General features: G+C 36.9%; 1 protein-coding gene across 2 annotated transcripts in view; it reads left to right on the top strand.

Annotated features, from left to right (window-relative positions):
- Positions 1-14,435, top strand: part of LOC121421019 (O-phosphoseryl-tRNA(Sec) selenium transferase-like) — a 34,942-nt gene extending 20,507 nt beyond the window's left edge. Inside the window, exons 2-6 of one of the 2 annotated variants that reach the window (XM_041615604.1) lie at positions 8,616-8,940; positions 9,248-9,366; positions 10,472-11,100; positions 12,603-12,796; positions 13,797-14,435. In XM_041615604.1, coding sequence (XP_041471538.1) covers positions 8,672-8,940; positions 9,248-9,366; positions 10,472-11,100; positions 12,603-12,796; positions 13,797-14,001 — 1,416 coding nt within the window. In that variant the 5' untranslated portion in view covers positions 8,616-8,671 and the 3' untranslated portion in view covers positions 14,002-14,435. Of the gene's footprint in view, positions 1-8,615; positions 8,941-9,247; positions 9,367-10,471; positions 11,101-12,602; positions 12,797-13,796 lie in introns of those variants that run through there. The other variant, XM_041615605.1, reaches the window with a different exon arrangement.
- The last annotated feature ends 7,517 nt before the right edge of the window (positions 14,436-21,952 follow it).

Below are 21,952 nucleotides of genomic sequence, written 5' to 3'. Positions count from 1 at the left end.
GCTAAGGCGACGATTGGTAGACTGTAAAACTGTCATCGTACTCTTGAGGTACACACGAAAGCAGGTGAAACTTTGCACGTTGTAAAGATGAAGAAATATACTTTAAACAGCGTAAGATAATCAGCTAGCAAACCTTAACCATAACAATCTCAGGGGACTTTAATGGCCCCCTCAAAAATTTATATGATAAAAGTATGAACATGACAGAGTCACGCCATATCATTCGAGACTATTTTTGGATGCATGCATGGGTATGTGGTTATAATATTACACAACAAGTGCACGTCAGACCGCGAATTGCTCAATAACAGGATTCATGTATAAAGCCAATTGTAAATTCTTGCCAAAATCTGTATCATTATTTGTACTCTTTTTTTAAATTAAAATTATTGCTCATAATTTCTATAACAAAAAGTAAAAAACTTTTTATACTGTTTTTTATATGCATTTGATCTAAATTCCTCAATTGAAAAAAATAAGGGCTTTATTTATAGATTTAATTAAAATTGGCATAATTGATTCATATGAAATAAAAGCATTTCTTGATTTAATGAAATTAAGCTTTGAAACCCCATAGATTACAGTATGCCATTTTCATCCACTGCAAATTCTTCTCGCCCCCCTTCTCCCCTAGATTGACAAGGCTCAAAATACCCTGGGACTACAGTATATGTACATGTATGAGGAATAAACTTATAAAATGTCAACTTTAGTGGGGGGTTTTTATTGGGATTCAGTTTTCATGATCTAGTAATTTTTTGGGGGAAATATTAATTTTTCTGTTGTAAATTCAGTAACAAAAATTGTACTATTTTCTTTTACTTACTCCAAAGATGTATTTAAAACATCAAGCGATTAAATCAGACTGTATAGTTTAATTGATTTACGGAAAATTGCATCATTCGTTGGAAGAAAAAAAACATTTAAAAACGATTTAAAACTTTTTAAAACAATAAAAAACGTTTTCTTTGTTTTTTTGATAAAAAAACGTTTTCTTTGTTTTTTTGATAAAAAAACGTTTTTTATTACAACCCTGCCAAAAGGTGCTACTGGACAATACTTTAATCATCAAATTCGGTACCCACAGGCAAAATGTGGATAGGGTCATTGTCGCCATGATAATTGTATTTGTCAAATTTATGTGTGAGCTGTCTGAGCTCTATATATCGCAATGACGGATGACGCGGTGGGTTGGGGGATACATGTGCTCGGCCGCACGACCCGCCGAGCATCTCTAGTTAATTATTAGATTGCTGTCATAGTTTTCAAAGTTTATAAATATAGTTTATAAAATGTGGATTTAGGGGTAATCAAGTATCACTGACATGTCTTATGTCACATGATCAAGGTCAAATGTCATTTATTGTCAATAAATGTAGTATTGTATCATCATATGCATGGTGTTTTTTGTGATGATTATTTTCAAAGTCAGCACTGCTGCTATTGAATCGCGTGATGCAGGTGAGACTGCCAGAGGCGCTCCACCTGTTATTGTTTTTTTTATATCCCCCTATAAAATCCCACCTTTGTCAGGTTTCGGGTAGGTTAGTCTGCTGTGCAAACCCTTCATTCGAGTTAACATGTAAGGGTCTGAATGTGCAGCCTACTCATGCCTTGTGTACTGAAGGCCCTAGTCTTTGTGTGGAGACACACTTGCTGATCAAAGTTTCAATCAGGGTCTGTGCGTGCAGACTAACGTAGTGTAGTAGTGAAGTGGAGCCTACATGTACACGAACATTACTTGAGGTAGGGGAGGGCTAGAAATAAAGTGACTGAAAGCTTCCTTTTTATATACTTTCCAAATTATTCCCCTCCCCTCGTTTTATTCACCATGTCCCCTCTTCCATCCCCCCCCCCCCCCGCTTTAAGCCCAGAGGTGGGGGCAGTCAAATGGCTGTACACTTGCATGACCAAAAAGGGGTGTTTTTTCCAGTTTTGGACACGGGCCAGGCGTGCACTTGTCAAGGGTATCAAAAACACAGATTTTAAAGATAAAAGGGTGGTTTTGAAAGACTGGTCAATCGCGGGGTCAGACCTCCTTAGGGTATGTTTTTTTTTTCAAAAGTTTTTTTTTTTGTTAAAGACTAGCCAAACTGTTCAGGGTATGTTTTTTCCCCAAGCTTTTTCTCTGGGGTCATATTCTGGCAACAACTTGTTTAAGGCCATAATGTATGAATATAAAGCCCGCGAAAAACTTGTTTAGGGGTTTATTTTGCACACACAGAAAAAAAAACTTCTTTAGGGGATGTTTGGAGATAATTTGGTCACGCAGTACATTTGATCCCCCCTTCCCCCCGGACTTGTTAGGGGATGAATAGGCTCCAGTCCCCAGTCCGCCAGGGTGCTCACAGATTGAGTTAAACTTTTGCCAAGTTCGCTAGCAGGTCAACTGAAATGTTTGCTATCTTTGGATACAAGTTTATTAGGTACTGTTCAGACATGCACATAACAATCAATCAATGGTTGAACGATAATAGATTTTTTTATGTGCATACATGTATCTGAACAATACCTAACTTGAGGAAAATATGCATTGTTTGATTTCAATAATACAGTCATGCGCCAACAGAATGCAATCAAATTTCATCGATGCATGGCACAGACACGAACAGTTCACTGATCGTGGTTTCACAAACAAATAAACAAATTTTAACATTACAGTGGATTAAACGGTCTAGTACGCGGTGGTCGCCTATTGTAAGTTGGGCAAAATTTCATACCACCAAAAATTCTGTGATATTGTTAATATTCATTGCAATGCCTGACTCAGTTTTAATAACTGATTTCTCATTTTACATCAAATTTCATACTCATTCTTCAAGTTTCAGTATATGATGAAGTATGGTTGAGGGAGTGGTTGGGGGTGGCTAGTCTACAGATGTAGACCCACATCTGCAGTGTGTGTACCTCAGCTGATGCAACGAGTCTGCATAGCAGACTAGGTCTACTGAGGCTGCAGAAACGGTCTACAAATGTAGACCCACATCTGCAGTGTGTGTACCTCAGCTGATTCAATGAGTCTGCATAGCAGACTACATGTAGGTCTACTGAGGCTGCAGAAGTGGTCTACAATTGTAGACCCACATGCAGTGTGTGTAACTCAGCTGATTCAATGATTGTGCATAGCAGACTAGGTCTACTGAGGCTGCAGAAGTGGTCTACAGATGGAGACCCACATCTGCAGTGTGTGTACCTCAGCTAGTAATTCAATGAGTCTGCATAGCAGACTAGGTCTACCGAGGCTGTAGAAATGGCTCGCTTCGCTCGCCCTTTCAGGCTGGTTTGCTAAACCAGCAGATCCACCTCACGAGCCATTCAGAGTCTGCATAGCAGACTAAGGGGTGGCCGAATGGGTTGATGCGGGGTTTACTGACGTTTGATCTAATATATCACTTGGTCTAATCTTCTATTGTACATTCGGGCTAAACCCACTTAGTCTAATTATCATTTTGCCTAATGACCTGACTTGGTCTAATTGCCAATAATAGTCTAATGACCACTTGGTCTAATAGCCATTTGGTCTTAGTACCACTTGGTCTCATTTTCATTTGATCTAATTGCCATTTCGTCTAAGTACTGTATTTCATTGTAACAAGGTCTAAGGTCTATTTGCATTTGGTGTAATACTACATGTAGTTTGTAGTTTATCTAATTGTCAGTTAGTCTAATACTAAATGGTCCAATAATCATCTCTTGGTCTATCATTCATTTGTCTAGATATTACAGTTGGTCTAATTTCCATTTTGACGAATTTCCGCTTCATCTAACTTCCAGATAGTCTAAAAACATTCATTTTGTCTCTCTCATCCATTTTTTCCCACTGGCTGCCTGTCTCTCTCTCATTCATTTTCCCCGGCGTGTGGGTCTCTTTCATGTCCTCTCTCATTTTCTCCATTGTCTGCCTCTCATTTTCCTTACTGTCTTAATGTAAGTCCTCATTTTATCCCCCCCCCCCTTCTCTCACTCTCACTTCTTTTCGACTTCCCGCTGTACTTATAGAGCAACCTTTAATTTAAAAAGTACAAATAACTGATGTCTATTAATGTACATTGTAATTAGGTATGCACTGTACTTTCATATATTTATTTCTGACCCAATACATGTACATGTAATGATAACATTTCTACCTGTACATGTATATCACAATAATTGCCTCTTGACTTGACTGCTTACTGAATACACCGTGTTGTAATATATTTTTCCATTTTATAGTTAGATTTGGCTTTCATGTTGTAGTTATTCCTCCAGTTTAACCCAAGATGCTTAACTTTATATTGAAAGAGACATCTGCTATTTCATCAATAAACTGCTTGGCTTTCAGTGTGAATAGGCAGTCTAGCTGTACATGTACATGTAACAATGTCACCCCCCAACACCCACACACCTTGGTAAAGAAAAATGAATCCTACCCCATGCAGTGCTGCTATGGGTAATTGCTGCTAGTCAAAATAGTCCATGTAAAACTTACTTTGTTTTTACATCCAGTTTATAAATTTTTATGAAATTTAACCATCCCCATTCGTTTAACACATGGAATTATTTGCAAGACATCGTTCATAATATTCATATTGGTTAAGTATTCGCTATATGTTTGTTTCATTGAAAACTGTTATAGAAATATTATATATGAATCATGATAATCCAAGTAAAACATAATAATTTGGTTTACATCAATAAATTTTGATGAAATTTCAATTTCCCCATTCATACATATGGACAAATGTCCTGTACATGTACATCACAGCGCGGACATTTATATTTTGAGCTATTGCATAACAACAATAAGTTCTATCAAAATGGCTAATAAAACTTGATATTTGCAAGACAAAAGCATGATATTGAGAGAATTCCAGTTTGTTCCAATTAACTGAATTTCAATGACAAAATCTTTTTGAAAAAAAAAAATCGTTTTTTGTCTGGTCCCGTACGTCACAGAGCATAATAATTCAAATATTATTACATCATTAATGGAATAGTAGATAACTATTTTCTTTATAGAATAAAGAAGTCACAAGTAGCCTTCCAAAATCCATAAAAGATTCTATGTTGTGCTTTTATTTCTTATGTTATACAATTATAAAGTCTCTAAATATCCCATACGTCACAAGTCAAATAGCTTCGACCTTGACCTTGAGTGTTAATTTTCTCTTGTAAATAAGTATTCAATAGTTGTTTTCAAAGTCAGCATTGTTGCTATATTGAATAGGGTAATGTACCCGTGACTGCCAGAGGCGTTCCAATTGTTTTTTTTTTATTTTAAGTAGTTTATTTATGGTTGATGTTTGTCAGCAACTCTAAAAGAACGCTTCATGACAGTCATAGCATAATCTCGTAATCAAACCCACCCTTGCAGAACAGGCAATATTTCAATGAACAAAAATGTGAGTGGGTTATGCCGAAAAGAGTGTTGTTTATGGCCATGAACCAGGGGCGTGGTTAGGAACGGAGGAAACTCAAGCGAAATACATTCGAAAATCTATAGGAATACAAAAACATCCCAATCATTGACAATGCATTCCACAGGGGTTTTGATATTCCATGATACCGAACCGTGCCGATTAACCCTTCATAACCCACTGGCTTCTGCATTTAAAGAGAAATGCCAGTAGTTGCAGTAGACACTGATTTCATGAGAAAGTCTGTAAAACCAGGCTTAATTGTCAGTATATCATCGAGGATCTAGATCTGGTAAAGTTACATAAACTGAACTTTGTGAAATCTTGAAATCTACGCTGAAAAATGTTCACACTGAAGATCACCAACACAGATAGGCACACGTGGGACAGTGTATTATTATTGCTGGAATAAAGACCCGACGGAAGTGACCAAATCCGCGCTTATTTTGCTTATTTCTCAGCAATTACACAATTTCTTCCAGAATCCTTTGGCACATATTTTTTATTCATACAAACAGACACTTAGGTGGTCATTATATTAGATTCTGTAAAAAGTCATTTTGAGATCGTTACCAATACTGGAATTTATCTTTAAGCGAAATGTACAGTTGTTGTACATCTAGACGCATTGTTTTGGATCAATTCCTATTACAAATTTTTAATAAGCTACATGTATATGGACAACTTAAAGTGTAATTCAGCCTTGGTCATAAAATGTTTTGTTGGAAAGGAGAAAAAAGAAAAGAAAGAGAATACTGAAAGTTTGAAAGAAATCTGACAAGCAATATTATGATATGGCTGCTTTAAAATTGAGATCCCTATGACTGTAGATTTCAAATTGGCAACTGAGTATGTAACAAAGGGCAAAGAGAACTTTCCCATAGGCCATGTACTTAATTATCAGGGATTTGTACCCATTCCCCTGCGGAAGTGTTTTACATGTAGTATATTGTTTTACCTGTATGTCCTCAAAGAAATTTTTTGAAGCAAAACTTGAAAAAATGACATTTTAGCCATTTTGTTTATTGGAGTACATGGAAGAGTAGTCCTTGCCTTTCATCGCTTTATATGAGATCACGTATGTAGCCAATTTTTAGCCTCTATGGGTTATATTACCAATACTTACAACTTTTAAAAATTCTTAACTTTCTTATTGTTTGTCCGATATTTTTAAAACTTTCACCTATCAGCTTGTCTGATTTGTCTTGTTCCTCTAAAAACAAGTTTTTATTGGGTTGGATTCCCTTAAAGGAAAGCCTTTGTGACTCTTGCATGCCAATATACATGTATAATGTAAAATAATCGTGGAAAAAAGAGAAATAACAAGTTTTACCATGTTAACTAATTTCAGCATTGCCCGACAGTACAATAGACATTATTTATTAGTTTGGTTGTTTGTCAATAACTCTAAAATAAACTCTTCTTGACATTCATTGCATAATCTCGTGATCAAACCCACCCTTGCAGAACTGGCTATATTTCAATGAACAAAAATGTAAGTGGGTTAAAAAGAGTGTTTATGGCCATGAACCAGGGGCGTGGATAGTAAGGGAGGACACTCAAGCGCAATACATTCAAAAATCTATAGGAATACAAAAGCAACCCAATCATTGACAATTGACAAAGCAATCCATGGGGCTTTGATATTCCATGATACCGAATTGATTAACCCTTCAAAACCGACTGGCTTCTGCATTAAAGGGAAATATAAGTATTTAGTATGATCTGGGAACATTGTTTTGGATCAATTCCTATTGTAAATAAGTTATGGACAACTTTAATAAGGGAAGCTCTTGTGATGTTTGCATGCCAAGATACATGTAAGGTAAAATGATCTGTAAAACAATAGAAATAACAATTTTACAATGTAGTTACAAAGTTTAACTAATTCAATTCAGCATTTTCCGACAATTTGCGCTATTTTCATGTTCACTCATTTTGAAAGATTTCGAATAATGAACATTTTTCTCTAACAACTCATTCCTGTTCTTGTGTGAATCGGCTCAACACTTGGGCTTGGCTGCGGAGTTGAAACATTACATAAGAGGAATTAAATTGGTCATGCAGGGTGGATATAAACCAGGTTTTTTGTTAGTGGGGGATAAAACAGCAGTTCAGGGCCTGAACTGCGATCGTCTTCCCAACGACGGTTTTACTTTATGTTCCGACATTGCCCTGGGAAGGATATTGACAGGGGGTACTGAAGTAAATTTGATAAGCAAAAAATGGGTTTCACTACAGAAGAAAGGTGATTTTGGTTCCGAAGAAATTTGACAGGCAATAAAAGAAGGGTTTTCCTACGAATTGCGTTCATTTCGGTTTCTGCCATTTACCATATACATGTACTTACAACATTTCCAGGAGGTGCTGCCTATGAGGAAAAAAAAACACCCCAGCACCTCCACTTCCCAGGGACATGCCTTCCGAACCCTATAACAGCTCTCTACAATGCACAATTCCTTTGAAAATGCAAGTCAAATCACAAGGAGAGCTGAGAGGCTTTTGTTGAAGTTGGTGGACCGGGACAGCAGCGTGGGACTCTGGACAATGACATATTTGCCATTGTTCATCCGGTGCAAATCATTTGATGATCTGCTGTCCAGGTCCACCAACTCTCTACAAAAGCCTCTCAGCTTTCCATTTGACTTTCATTGTCAAAAGAATTGGTACGTTGTAGAGAGCAGCCCCATATAATGAATTTTTAAAAGTTTCTAATGGCACAGCTTGTGTAAAACGTAATCTTCCAAAAATATTTGCCAAAGAAAATACATAATAACTCCCATTCAAAGACTAACAAAAAAGCCAACTCTTCATGAGTTGCATCGCTCTATTATTTACAAACTCACTTCATTTGCTTAAATCAACAAGTGTCTCTGTCTCGTTTATTCAAATAATTTTTTTTTTCAGATCAGGATTTATATCACCATGCACTGATTGAAACTTCCTATTATCAGTCATCATTGATTGCTGCTTGCAATGACATCATCAATCAAATGACTAAAACTCAAATAAATTTTTTACTTCTTTGTGGATTCTTTTGCAAACCTTCGGCAATATTTATTACTTTTTCTGTTATTTTTACAATCAACCTTTTGGTTAGGGTGAATTTTCCCTTTAAATACACTAAAGGGCCTTGCCCTCGGATTGGAGTATGGGCCTTGCTTATCCCAACTGTTGATCTAAATGTTAGATATATTTTCTATTCTTTTTGCCCAATAGATCTGCACCATTTAATCAAAGCCAGTGATCTGTAACTTCAGCCCCATCCCATCATCATGAATCCAGAGTCGTATGCCGTTTGCGAGAAGCTGATCCCGCCCACCTACGTGCAGCAAGGCAGAGAATCTCGCAGGGTTCGAGAGAACAAAGTTAGGCATCTTCTGGAGCAGAGGAAATGGCCGGAGGACAGCTGGGACGAGGAAACCATCGAGCTTCTCCTTCGAGAGCTCTCTGTAATGGACAGCAATAACTTCCAAGGGAACTGCGGAGTGGGAGAGAGGGAAGGCCGTGTTGCTTCGGCAGCAGTCGGGAGAAGGCATTATGGGTAAGGAGGATGAGGGTCTGATGTCAGACACTTGAAGATAAAGACATGTTTATCTCACAATTCATGCATCAAATATTTTTGTGAATGCAAGCAACAATCTTGAATTGTCACCTTGTCCGGATAAACAACTCGTTAGATCATCCAACAACTGGGTAGGCCCAGGCCTATATATTTCTTTTGAATCAAAATGAATTGAATGGAAAAGAGAAAAATAGACTTTAGGTTTCATATGAGCAGAACATTGATTTTCCAAAACCGGAAGGTAAGCACTTTATTGGTCATGATTGAATGTTTCCCTTTCATCTAGTTTAGCTCATGGCATTGGGCGATCCGGAGACATCACAGCCATCCAACCGAAGGCTGCTGGTTCAAGTATCCTGTCAAAACTCACCAACTCTATGGCTCTTGATGTTCTACACATGGCAGGTACAACTTCAAGTTTCATTCATATATCCTCAAGAGATTGACAAATGAAAAAATACATAAAAACAAGCAATGGATGATGAATTTAATGGCCAAAAAAAAAGAAATCCTTCTGAAGCCAATCCGTAAAAAGAAAGACAAAGTACTTGTACAATATACCCAAAAATAATTTTACACCTTTCCCAGAAATGAAAAAGAGGAGTAATTGAGTTTTAAAAATCTACCATTAATCTCAACCTAAACTGGATTAAGGGGGGGGGGTTGAGAGGCTGATATAAATCTAGGATCTCCCCCCCCCCCCCCTGCTTTGTTTATTCTTCAAAGGTGCATGCGAACCCTGTGTTGTATAGAATAGGAGGAGTTTTGGCAGTATTTCTGCATCCTGGGCTCCGTAACACAAAGATGAGTGATCAATCGCTATCAATGTTACAGGCACATTAGGTTTGAAATATTGACCAAGGACCAATCAGTGCGGTTCTTTCATATTTGCGATTCATCGCAAACCTTTGTGTTACGAGGCCCAGGTGGCTGGCTGCGTAAGCTGTTCTAAATCATCAAACATGTACTGTAACCCTTTCTTTTGGATTAACACTACGTATTAAACTGATTTAGCACCTGTGAACACATATCCAGTCATGCATAAAGTTGTGGGTAAAGTCGGTTGTAACTTTGTGAACAGCTGGGCCATGTCTTACAAAGAGTTGCGATTGATCCAATCAATCGCAACTATGGAAAGCCAGCAAAGTCAAAATACATGTTTGTTTAGAAAAATAATGAGAAAGTTATGATCATTTGAATATTGCAATCACTAATGGTATGGAGATGCTCCCATTGGCAATGCGACAAGGATGTGTGATGTCACATGTGAACAACTTTTCCTTTGATGGACTATAAAATACCCCCAAAATGTCTCTTTTTAGCTTTTATGGTGATACAAACTTTTTATCCATTATGTATTCTTGAAAAATCTGTATTACATGCCCTCCTATAAAAAGAACACATGATCTACTGATAGATGTGATAAAACAGGCAGTTTAAGTGAAATATGTACTAAAGTAATGGGGAGAGTTGTTCACAAGTTTCATTCATTTCTATAAAATTATTTCAGGAGTTAGGAGTGCAGCTTCATGCTTTGTAGTTCCGATGGCGACAGGTATGAGCCTCGTCCTTTGTTTCCTGACACTAAAGCAGCAAAGACCTAGAGGACGATTCATCATCTGGCCTCGCATCGACCAAAAATCCTGCTTCAAGGCTATTGCAACGGCAGGGTTTGAATCCATTGTCATTGAGAACAAGCTTGAAGGAGATGAACTTAGGACGGACATCGAAGCTGTGTCTGCAAAGATCAAAGAGCTTGGAACTGATGAAGTCCTTGCAGTGTTCTCTACAACAAGTTGCTTTGCTCCGCGGGTTCCGGACAGACTTGAAGAACTCGCAATGCTCTGCAAGGAGAAGGATATCCCTCATGTCGTCAACAACGCCTATGGTGTCCAGTCGTCAAAGTGCATGCACTTGATACAGGAAGCATCGCGGGTAGGCAGAGTGGACGCCTTTGTGCAAAGCACCGATAAAAACTTCATGGTACCAGTTGGTGGTTCCATCATTGCAGGGTTCAATCGAGAGTTTATTGACAAGGTCGGGCAAACGTATCCAGGTCGAGCCTCGGCGTCACCATCTACTGATCTCTTCATCACTTTACTTTCACTTGGATCCAAGGGTTACAAGAATCTCCTCAAGGTACAGACCAGTGTCCAGCAGTGTTCTAACTAGTCTTTTTATTAGTGGCCAGAATTTCAAGGCAATGTTTTCTTTTAGGCTAAGTTAAAGGAGAATGAAACCATTGGAACAAGATAGCTTGTGTGAAAACAGAAAAATCAAAGAAACAGATCAACAAAAGTTTGAGAAAAATCGGACAAATAATGAGAAAGTTATGAGCATTTGAATATTGCGATCACTATTGCTATGGAGATAGCAAATTGGCAATGCGACAAAGATGTCTGATGTCACTTGTGAACAACTCTCCCCATTACTTCTGAGTATACATTTCACTTGAATGCCTCTTTTATCACATGTTCATCAGTGACATCACACATCCTTGTCGCATTGCCAATGGGAGGATCTCCATAGCATTAGTGATTGCAATATTCAAATGCTCATAACTTTCTCATTATTTGTCCGATTTTTCCCAAACTTTCTTTATTCTTATTCTTTGATTTTTCTGTTTCAACACAAGCCTATTTGTTCCAAAGGTTTCATTCCCCTTTAATTGTCTTATTAAGCGGAAAGTGTGTTATCATGTAATAAGTATCTGACTTGCCAAGTGTTTGAAAATACATTGTAAAAAAAAACGCTCAAATTCATGCTCGTTATAGTCTTTATAGATTTTGCGAATTGAAAAAAAATTAAGACAGCAATCAACACAAGTACTTCTTCATTGCAAGGAGTTATGTTTGAAACACTGTTTATTTGAAATTAGAGTTGTTCAGAAGAGTGATTACCATGATGCTTGGCCGGCAGAATTCTTTTTTGCCAAACTATTTTGAAAAAAATTGACAGCGTGGGAGTGAAGCAACCAAGTTTGTCGTTTAGGCACTTCTGCTTCTTGTAAAGCAAATTTGAAGGATTTCGTGCATACTTTTGGTGAATTTTGAGGAAAAAAAATGAAAGTTTTTAAAATTTCGCGGGCGACGATTTTTACATCTGCAAAGCACCACAATGTACAAATGAAGCTGTTCTTTACATGAATTCTGAACTCGGGGTTTAAATTAAACCCTGGTTTAAAGTTGTGGTTTAACTACGGAGAGCCAATTGGAGCACAAATTCCTAACTGTAAACATTCAATTTATTATGACACCCAAATTGTTTATAATTTTATGGGAATGAACCTGAAGTAATTTTCTTAAATTATGAAAGCAAAAGGAAACAAATATTAAACATACATTGTAAGAAATCTACAATATAAAAGAATTTTTGAACTTTTGGCTCCCCATAATTTGAGCACAGAATTAGACCGTGGTCTGAGTTAAATCTGACTTAAGAATACGGGCCAGAAAGGCAATCTAAAATGTGCTTCCAACCATAACATCCTGAAATTGAATACATACCTGTATTCATAAAGTAAACAATAAAACTACCAATACCCTTTTTTTTATGTATTACGACATACATGTATAATACTTGTCATTTGATCTCGCCTTTTTAAATCTATCGTCATTTCTTTGTTTCCCTTTTATTTTCAGGAAAGGAAGGAATTGTTCACATTTCTGCATGAGGAACTGGCGAAAGTGGCAGTGAAGTACGGGGAGCGATTACTGCATACACCACACAACCCAATCTCCATGGCAATGACAGTAAACAAACATGATGTTGATGACGGTAAAGCTTTGACAGAGCTTGGCTCAATGCTGTTTACTAGATGTGTATCTGGTGCTAGGTCAGTGCCTCTCAGGAAATATTGTAAAAGTTGAAATTTCAATATGTTTACTTTGGACTTCTGCTGTTAAAGTATGCTTACATGTAGTTGGGACTCAATTGCTCAGTTTGAATTTCCCCAGATGGGATAGTCTTGTTATTATTTATTCATAGGCATAGCTGTGCCATGTGCAGTTTTAAAGGTGTTGGGGGGGGGGGGCGGTGTCAATTCTGCGACTCGTGCAATCGGTAAATCCAAAGGCATATGCTCTGAAGTGCAGTTTAACTTAGGCCATATCCTAATTTTGTGCCATAATTATAGGAAGCTGAAAATGGCAAAATTTTGTAAATATATATACTTGTATGTAGATACTACAGCTTTGATGGTGATCATAGCTACCTGAGTTGTTATTCCCAACAATAATTTATGAATGAGCTGAGCACAACTCGTGCTAAAAATTTGAACTATGTTGTGTTAAATTAGTGTCACAATTGGCTTTCCATAGTTAAACTACAGCTTTAATATATCGGAACCCTGTTGCATGTAAAATGCTATTGTGTTAACTTTGCCATCCAATGGTAAATAGTATCGCAACAATGCTCAATAGCCAGTCAGAAATCAAGGATTCCATTGAAAATGCCATTGGATAGCAGAGTTACTATATTAGTATACAAATAGCGAATAGGCATGAGTGCGATGGTGCGAGACTTCGCCTGAGGTAATCAGAGGGTCGTGTGTTTGAATCCCACCATGGCCTAGCGTCCTTTGGCAAGGTGTTAATCCACACTTTGCCACTAGAAGCGAAAGCCTATGTAGTATGCCTAGCAATTAAGTCATGGAACTCTTGTTGGAATGCTCCTCAGGGAGTGGAGAAGGTGCATACACTGTATGCGGGCATGCAAGTATCCGATGACCGGGGTAATAATACATGTGTGTAAAGTGCTTAGAGACGTCGTTCCCATGTTTTAAGTGCTATATAAATGGGGAATATTATTTTTATTATTATTTCCATAACCCGCAGGGTCGTCCCACAAGGTGTCTCAAAGGAGATTAACGGTCATCTTTTCCAAGGTTTTGGCTCTCATTCAAACGCCTACCCGTCTGCGTACATGACAGCCGCTGCAGCCATCGGCATGACAAGAGAGGATGTGAATCTCTTCATCAAGCGGTTGGACAAGACATTATCGAAATGGAAAGGCAGTAAGGTTGTAAACAATGGACATTGATGAAAATGAAAGTAAAGACAATGAAAGTGATTATTGTGGAGCGGTTTGGTATAGTGGTCCGGACGCTCACCTTAGGAACAAGGGATCATCAGTCGGAATCCCAGCAGTGGCGTAGTTTCCTTCAGCGAAAAATCAATCTACATCAAGGGATTGGTACCCGGTAGGAATAATTCCTTGAATGTTCCAACTGCCTTTATCAGCTGGAGCTAAAGCCAGTGTAATATTGTTTGCCAGTACTGAATAAGCAACAAGGTAATCAGAGCCCTATGAATGCTATATATTATTAAAACGATTTGTTGTGATTGGTCTCATTGGTGAATTGCCACGTGGCCCAAATCAACTTTAATCTACTCCCTGTTTGGTCTCATCCAACACGGTCTAATCCTAGTTCCGCCATAGGGTCTAATTTCTAGTTTGGCCCTACCCATATTGTCTATTATCACCCGTATCAGACATCTGAGCTGGTCATTTACAAAACCGTATTGCCCTACATTTTCTGAATATCGGGAAGGGTAGGTATATTGTTTGTATTTTCCTCGGTCTCAATGCGCGTATTTACTTTGCATGCAAACACGAAGCAAAATATACCTTTGTATTTTCCCTGGTCTCACATCCGGGCATTTGTGGATGCGTATAAAGAGATAAACTTCATAAGGATCCGCCCACCAACAATATACGTCATAATAAAGACAACGCTGAATCCGAGCGCTTGCAAGTACGTCATAATGGTTAAGTGCAGAGCCTAGACCGATATTAATATGACACAATAGAACTCTATTTTTCGAAGAAATATCCCCATTATGATTTTTGCTCTAGATATCTGATTTTGATGATAATAAAAATATTGACTGGCTCTTCTTTCGGGGAACATCAAATATATTGCCCTTAAATGACCCATATTGCCCTCGTCTAAAGACTCGGGCCAATATGATTCATTTGCTGGCAATATATTTGATGTTCCCCTCAAGGCCAGTCAATATTATATAATTATATCTACTTGATATTTGTGGTTAACAATCATTGCAAAATACATGTCTCCTCAGAGTACTTGTAGAATTGATTAGGTATGTGCAGATGGACAATGTACACCAGGGTTCCCCCCCCCCTATACTCTCATGTGAATAGTGCAGTGGGTTCCTAACATGCAAAGGGGGGCAACTTTCCTCTATACAGGACCTTTCTTTTTACATCCTATCCAAGGGATAAAACAATCGTGTTAATGAGAGGAAAGATGATAAAGGAAGATGGTAATTTATCATGAAGGAAGCTTGAAACTTGATCATGAAATTAATCAAAGCAGAAAGGCAAGATCTTTTGAATGGAAAGAAAGGTGAAGGAGTCAGGAACATTCATGAAATTGATTTTTCATGATGTCTTAATCAGACGTCAAACTCAAAAGGCAATAATAATCTAAAGATCATATTAATTGAGAAAAGATCATATCACTTCAGAAAAGATGACGGTTATTTTTTTACACGCCCGTATCGACAGAGGGCGTATTATGGTATCATGCTCGGTGTCCGTGAACTTTTCCTTGGAAACGTGATAACTTCAGTTTAACTTTTCTAGGCTCATATAATTTGGTGTGTTTTATACTATCATGGATCCCAGGAAGCCTATTTATTTTGAGGTCAAAGGTCACAGCGACATTGTCATCGTACCCTTCTGCAGTCCTTGTAAACGCGATAACTTTTGTTTAAATTAACCTAGGCTCATATAATTTGGTGTTTATGATTCTAGCATGGATCCAAGGAAGCCTATTGATTTTGAGGTGAAAATGTTTATTGCTTGACCAATAAATAACTTCATTTTCCGTGTTACAGACAGGCGTATTACACGTACGTGCTTGTCTTAGCGACACTCTTGTTCTATATTGGTAGCTGAAGACCTCATGCTTGGCTGTTATAACAATATGATGAGAAGACTCGCCACGGAATAAAAATATCAAGATAGAAGATACATGTAGAGGGATAAAGAAAGAGAGTGACAGACAAAAGAAATGTGACCACAAAAAGTCGCACTGTGTGATTTTCGATTGGAGCCAGTTAAGAGTATTTTGGTCAGAAAAAGAATACATGTTTATGCAGTAGCTGTTTAAGAAAAACAATCATGTTACTTCTAATTCTCTATATTATGTTCAAAATATCAGTACTATAACTTTTATGTTATACATCAGCCTAAGATTTGCCAGGAAATAAATTTACAGGAGCCATCTCCTGACATTCTAAACATTTACTGCTTTGTGTAATAATTGAAATGAAATATGAATACAATTAGTGTGTATGGACGGTTAAGTGCCAACTCGTCCACTCTCCACGTGGCCTACCTTCATTTTAATAGTCTAATGCAATTCTGTTCATCGACATTTCGTCTAACAACCATTTGGTCAAATTATCACTTCGTCTAATCACCATTTCGCCTACGACCATTTCATCTCGTAACCACTTGGTCTAATTTCCATTTCATTTTCATCCATTTTGCACAGGTAACACTTAGTCCAATTAGACCAATTGGTGCATGAAGTAAATGGCTATTGGACCAATGGCAATTAGACGAAATGGCAATTAGACCATGTGGATATTGGATGGGCCGATGGTAAACCAAATGATAATAGACGAGTTGGCAATTGGACTAAATGGCATTAGACAAATTGGAAATAAATCGTATGGATATGGGAATATTCCTGGTATATTTTTTTTTGCAGAGCTGGGGGTGTTTCATGAAAGTTGTCAGCACTAGGCTACATTGTCTGTGCTGCCTATTTCAGTGAAATCTTAATCCTTTGATTTAATTGACCGAGAGGCACTTGCCTCTGAATGTTACTATAACTGTCAGAGAAAGTCGACTTGTCAGTGCGGACAACTTCATGGAACACCCACAGCTCTGCAAAAAATATACCAGTAATGAATATTCCCATACTTGTTAAGGGGGGTATTTTGCACACAGAGAAAAACTTGTTTAGGGGGTGTTTGGAAATAATTTGGCCACGTGTGTGTACAATATATTTGACTGCTACCCATAACATCCATAACCCAAATTTGGATAGAATTGGTTGATTGCGAAGCAAGTTGTGGCCGTACTTAGCCCAATTGAAGTCAACATGAATTGCCCAGGTCCTGAACAAGTACAGTATGACCCAGGTCAATTTATAATGATTTATTTGGGGACCTGCCTTGCCTAAGACATGCTAAGTCTCACGCATTATTGTTTGAGACTCTCGCAGTAGGGACTTGATCTTGCCTATCTCCTGAAATCTTTTTTGCATGCATGTATCACAGCCAATCCCATATACATTATACATGTACACAATGCCTTTGATCTCACACCAACTCATAGCAGGGCCTTGTTTAACAAAGAGTTGTGATTGATCCAATCAATCACAACTATGGAAAGCCAACAACATCTACAATACATGTTCCTTCAATACATCCACTGTTTTCTTGACACTTAAGAGTATGCTACTCTTTGTTTTTAAAGGACATTGTGCCAATCTCCTAAAGAAAAAACATGACACTGATGGATTTTCATACAGTTGCGATCGATTCGATCAATCGCAACTCTTTGTAAGACGGGCCTTGGTCTTTGAACTTGGAATCTCTGACATCATTTGGTGTGGAGTTTTTTTTTTACCCTTAAAAAAAGTTCATGGAAATGCTGAAATGCTCAAAAGAAACTTTGGGTACTCTATTGCATTTGTAATAATTCATTTATTAGTCATAAATAATGCACACACAAATATTCCCAGTCTGTTTCATTCACAACAGAAAATTTAATTTCTTGGAATTTTCACTTGTGAGAATTGCTCTCGAAGGAAAATCTTATTAAGCCAAATAAAAGTCCTTGCACATAAAGCTACATGATCGTGAGCGACAGGGATGAAAAACTTGCTTCTCTTTTCTTTTTATAAAGTACATCGTACTTAAAGGACAAATACACCCCAACAAAAACTTGATTTAAATACAAAGAGAAAAATTCAACAATCATAACACCAAAAATTTCATCAAAATCTCATTAAAAATTTTAAAGTTTCGCTTATTTTTAACAAAACAGTTATATGAACGAGCCAGTTACATCCAAATGAGAGAGTCGATGATGTCACTCACTCACTATTTCTTTTGTTTTTTATTGTTTGATATATGAAACATTCTGATTTTCTCGTCATTGTCATGTGAAATGAAGTTTCATTCCCCCCTGAACACACGGAATTCCATTATTCTAACATTTTGTGCTTCAGGCAAGGAGGTCCTAATCATGAAATTCGTAAAAATTGAAATATTGTATAATACAAACAATAAAACACAAAAGAAATAGTGAGTGAGTGACATCATCGACTCTCTCATTTGGATGTAACTGGCTCGTTCATATAACTCTTTTGTTAAAAATAAGCGAAACTTTGAAATGTCATAACTTTCTTATTTTACATACGATTTTAATGAAATCTTCAGCATTGTGCTTGTCTGATTTTTCTCTATTGATTCAAATCAACATTTTTTTGAGGTGGACTTGACCTTTAAAACACAGTAATTATCACCAAACAGAATCAGTGAGAATACAATATGTTAGAAACATGTTATCATATGGCAAATGAATGAAAATTGAATACAATATCTTTTTATAAGACAGGATTTCCACAACCAAGTCAATACAATGGGTGATTTCAAGTCCGGTGTTGGCATTGGTGTTGGAATTTGGATTGCTTCCCCTAGCTCAAAAATCTAATCTGAGTAACATCTCAAAAAATAGTTGAGTGACTTTTCAGGACCATCTTCATTTTAAGTGTGGTGTTATAATCATGTAAAAATTGACCTAAGACCACCACCAGTAGGTCAACAGTGTACTTGAAATCACCCATTGTAGATGTTCAAAAAAGACTTTTTCAGGAAATGATCTAAACCATTCCTAGATGTTGAAAGTATACATCTGAAATCACTTATACTAGTAGGCATCCGAACCCCACATACAGAATTTACACTTTACAATACATGTAATATGTTCATAACAGAAAATAAATACATACAGTTGAGGCAGAAAGGTTACATACACCCATGGAATTAAGTAAAATTTGTTTGCCAACCAAACATAAAATTGACTATATCTCCAGAAATATGAATACTAGCATGACAAATGTGAAAGAGCAAATAAAGCTCTTTCACATGATTGGAATGCCGCTTGGATTAAAGTAAAGTTCAGGTGGAATTTTCTTTAAGAAAAAAAGTAATATTCGTGCAAAATGTATTCTATTGTTTATATTTTCAACATTGTTTCATAGAAATATATTAATTTTAAATCTATGATTTATATTACTTTTTCTATCATGATATGTCACCAGTGAAGAAAAAGTGCAATCTTAAATGTTTGTATTGAGAAGTACCTAGCACAAATATGAAGATTTGGGGGAAAAACGACACCTAAACATTTTTCAGCCTCGACGACAAAGCAATGTGATGAAGGGGCATGATACTCATTTGTTTGATATCAAAAATTTTATGAGATACAGTAAATTTTATGATGCTTCGCAAGTGTCAACTTTTCTTTGAATTTCCTGGCCTCTCTGTACATCTATTGCTATTAGATTAGAACACACATTTCATAATTCATTAACAACCTCTGCAAAACATGTAGACCTTTTCAAGGGTGGGGGTATTGTGATATCCTTTACTTATTCACACACATATTACTTTCAAAATCTCTTACAATTATTGATATATAAAGGCAATTTCATTAAAAAAGCTAAAAAATCTTAATATAGCACACAAGCTTTGTAATTAGTAATTTGATAATAGACAACTTACATTTGAATGTACAAAATTATTGCAATTATATCCTGTAGGTTATATATTAAAAACATGATATACAATGTGCATGTACATACATGTATAACAACAAAACAGGAATGAAACAAAAAATACCTGAGATTCCAAACTGTACATAAATTTGTGTATATAAACATAGTATATAACTCTTGTTGGAATGCTCCCCAGGGAGTGGAGAAGGTGCATACATTGTATGCAGGCATGCAAGGATCCGATGACCGGGGTAATAATATGTCTGTAAAGCGCTTAGAGACGTCGTTCCGATGTATTAAGCGCTATATAAATGCGGAATATATTATTATAAGCAACAAGATATATTCTGGAAGATCTCGATGATAATGATGATAATGATAAGGATGATGGTGAAGATGATGGTTGTGATGATGATGATGAAGATAGCGATGATGAATTTGACAAAACTGATGTGTGTACTTATGACTATAATGATGCTTATGATGATGATGAATGATTACGACAATACTTTTGATTATAATGATCTTGATTTTAATAATCATGAGTCGATGACAATCAAATAGCAATGCATATTAAAGAGTGGGCATCTCAAGAAACAAAGCCTGCACCTTGGGTAAATTATTGCATTCACATATCTGCTCATAAATGCTACCTAGAATCCATAGTCACAAACATTCAGACACCAATGTTATTTTGCACACAAAACTTAGTTTCTAATCTACATGAAGATACAAATTTACGTCCTCCAAGTTAAATTTCCTATATTGTGAGGACTAATGTTACTCATAATAAAGGTTCACCAGTCTTTTCAAAAGTCACTCTTAATTTAAAAACAGCTTTATGAAATACCCAAGAGCAGCACATGCTGAATGGGTCAATTTACAAAAATTCATGAAAATAGTATAACAGAACAAATGAAAAAAAAGTAATAACATCATGATATGAAGACATTTAAACCAAAATTTTTCCTGTTCGTAAGTTAAGAGCGACTTTAAGAACGACTGGTGATCGTTTCTTGTGGTAAATGGTATATTCATTGGCAATGGTTTAGCGGATAAGAAAGGTTCACCAGTCGTTCTTAAAGTTTCTCTTATCTTACGAACAGCTTTATGAAACGGCCCCCTGGTATATGTCGCTATAAGCATGGGCAGACAAGCAAAGTTTCTTGCATCACATACATGTAGTGCATACTTCCAAGATTGGTAGACCGGGTAGAGCAAAATGAGCCTACATATATTCGTACAGCAATACAGTCATGTGGTCACTATCGCCATGTACATGTAACCACACCCTCCAAATGGCAGACAAACACCAACTCCGCGATCACCAAAAACTTGCTACATACAGTGTAAAAGTAGTCTGCCGACCAATTCTGTTCACCTGGGCTCATATCAAGGTTCTCCTCCATACAAGAAACTTTACTTATCTGCACATGGTAAAAGTGGTAAAAATGACCTTTGGTCAAAGTTGTTATCTTTCAATTCGCCAACACTTTACTTAACGGTTGTTCGGTTAATCATCAATGCTGTGGTCACATTTCCCTTATGGCCGCCAAACGGCAAGTCGAAAACGGCTGTTTTATTCAGTTTTATTCAAACCTTGTATATAGCTGGAACAAAAAATGTTACAACGGCTGTTTTCTACTTGCCCTACGGTTACCATGGGAGAAATGTGACTGTGCCATAAAGCTTTTGCTTTATTTTTGGTCAATTCACTTGTAATGTAATGCTCAAGATTGTATTTATACTTTTTGTCTATATTTATGTAATCATTTTATACTTCTTGGGAATGAGTTATGTTTTATATTTTGATTGATTTGTGGAAAATAAATGAAATGAAATTATTCTGGCACTTTCCTGGGGCCTGTTTCATAAAGGACTTACAAATGTTGTAACTTTGCCATAATGGCAGCTACCATGGTTACAGGGCTCAGCAGCCAATCAGAATCAAGGTTGCTATGGTAGTTGCCATAATGGCAAAGTTACAACAGTTGTAACTCTTTATGAAATGGGCCCATGGACAGTACCTTGGCATGACCTTTGTATAGAAAAAAATCAGTAAGGTTGGACAGAAAAAAGTAGGAGGGAGGGGCTTCATGATGAGAAAGTCAGTAACCGTTTACAAGAGGAAGATGTTGACTAAATGATGATGATAAAAATGACTTC

This window comes from Lytechinus variegatus, chromosome 9 (genome assembly GCF_018143015.1).
Source record: "Lytechinus variegatus isolate NC3 chromosome 9, Lvar_3.0, whole genome shotgun sequence".
In the NCBI taxonomy this organism is placed as follows: domain Eukaryota; kingdom Metazoa; phylum Echinodermata; class Echinoidea; order Temnopleuroida; family Toxopneustidae; genus Lytechinus; species Lytechinus variegatus.
This window is presented reverse-complemented; position numbering and strand designations above follow the sequence as displayed.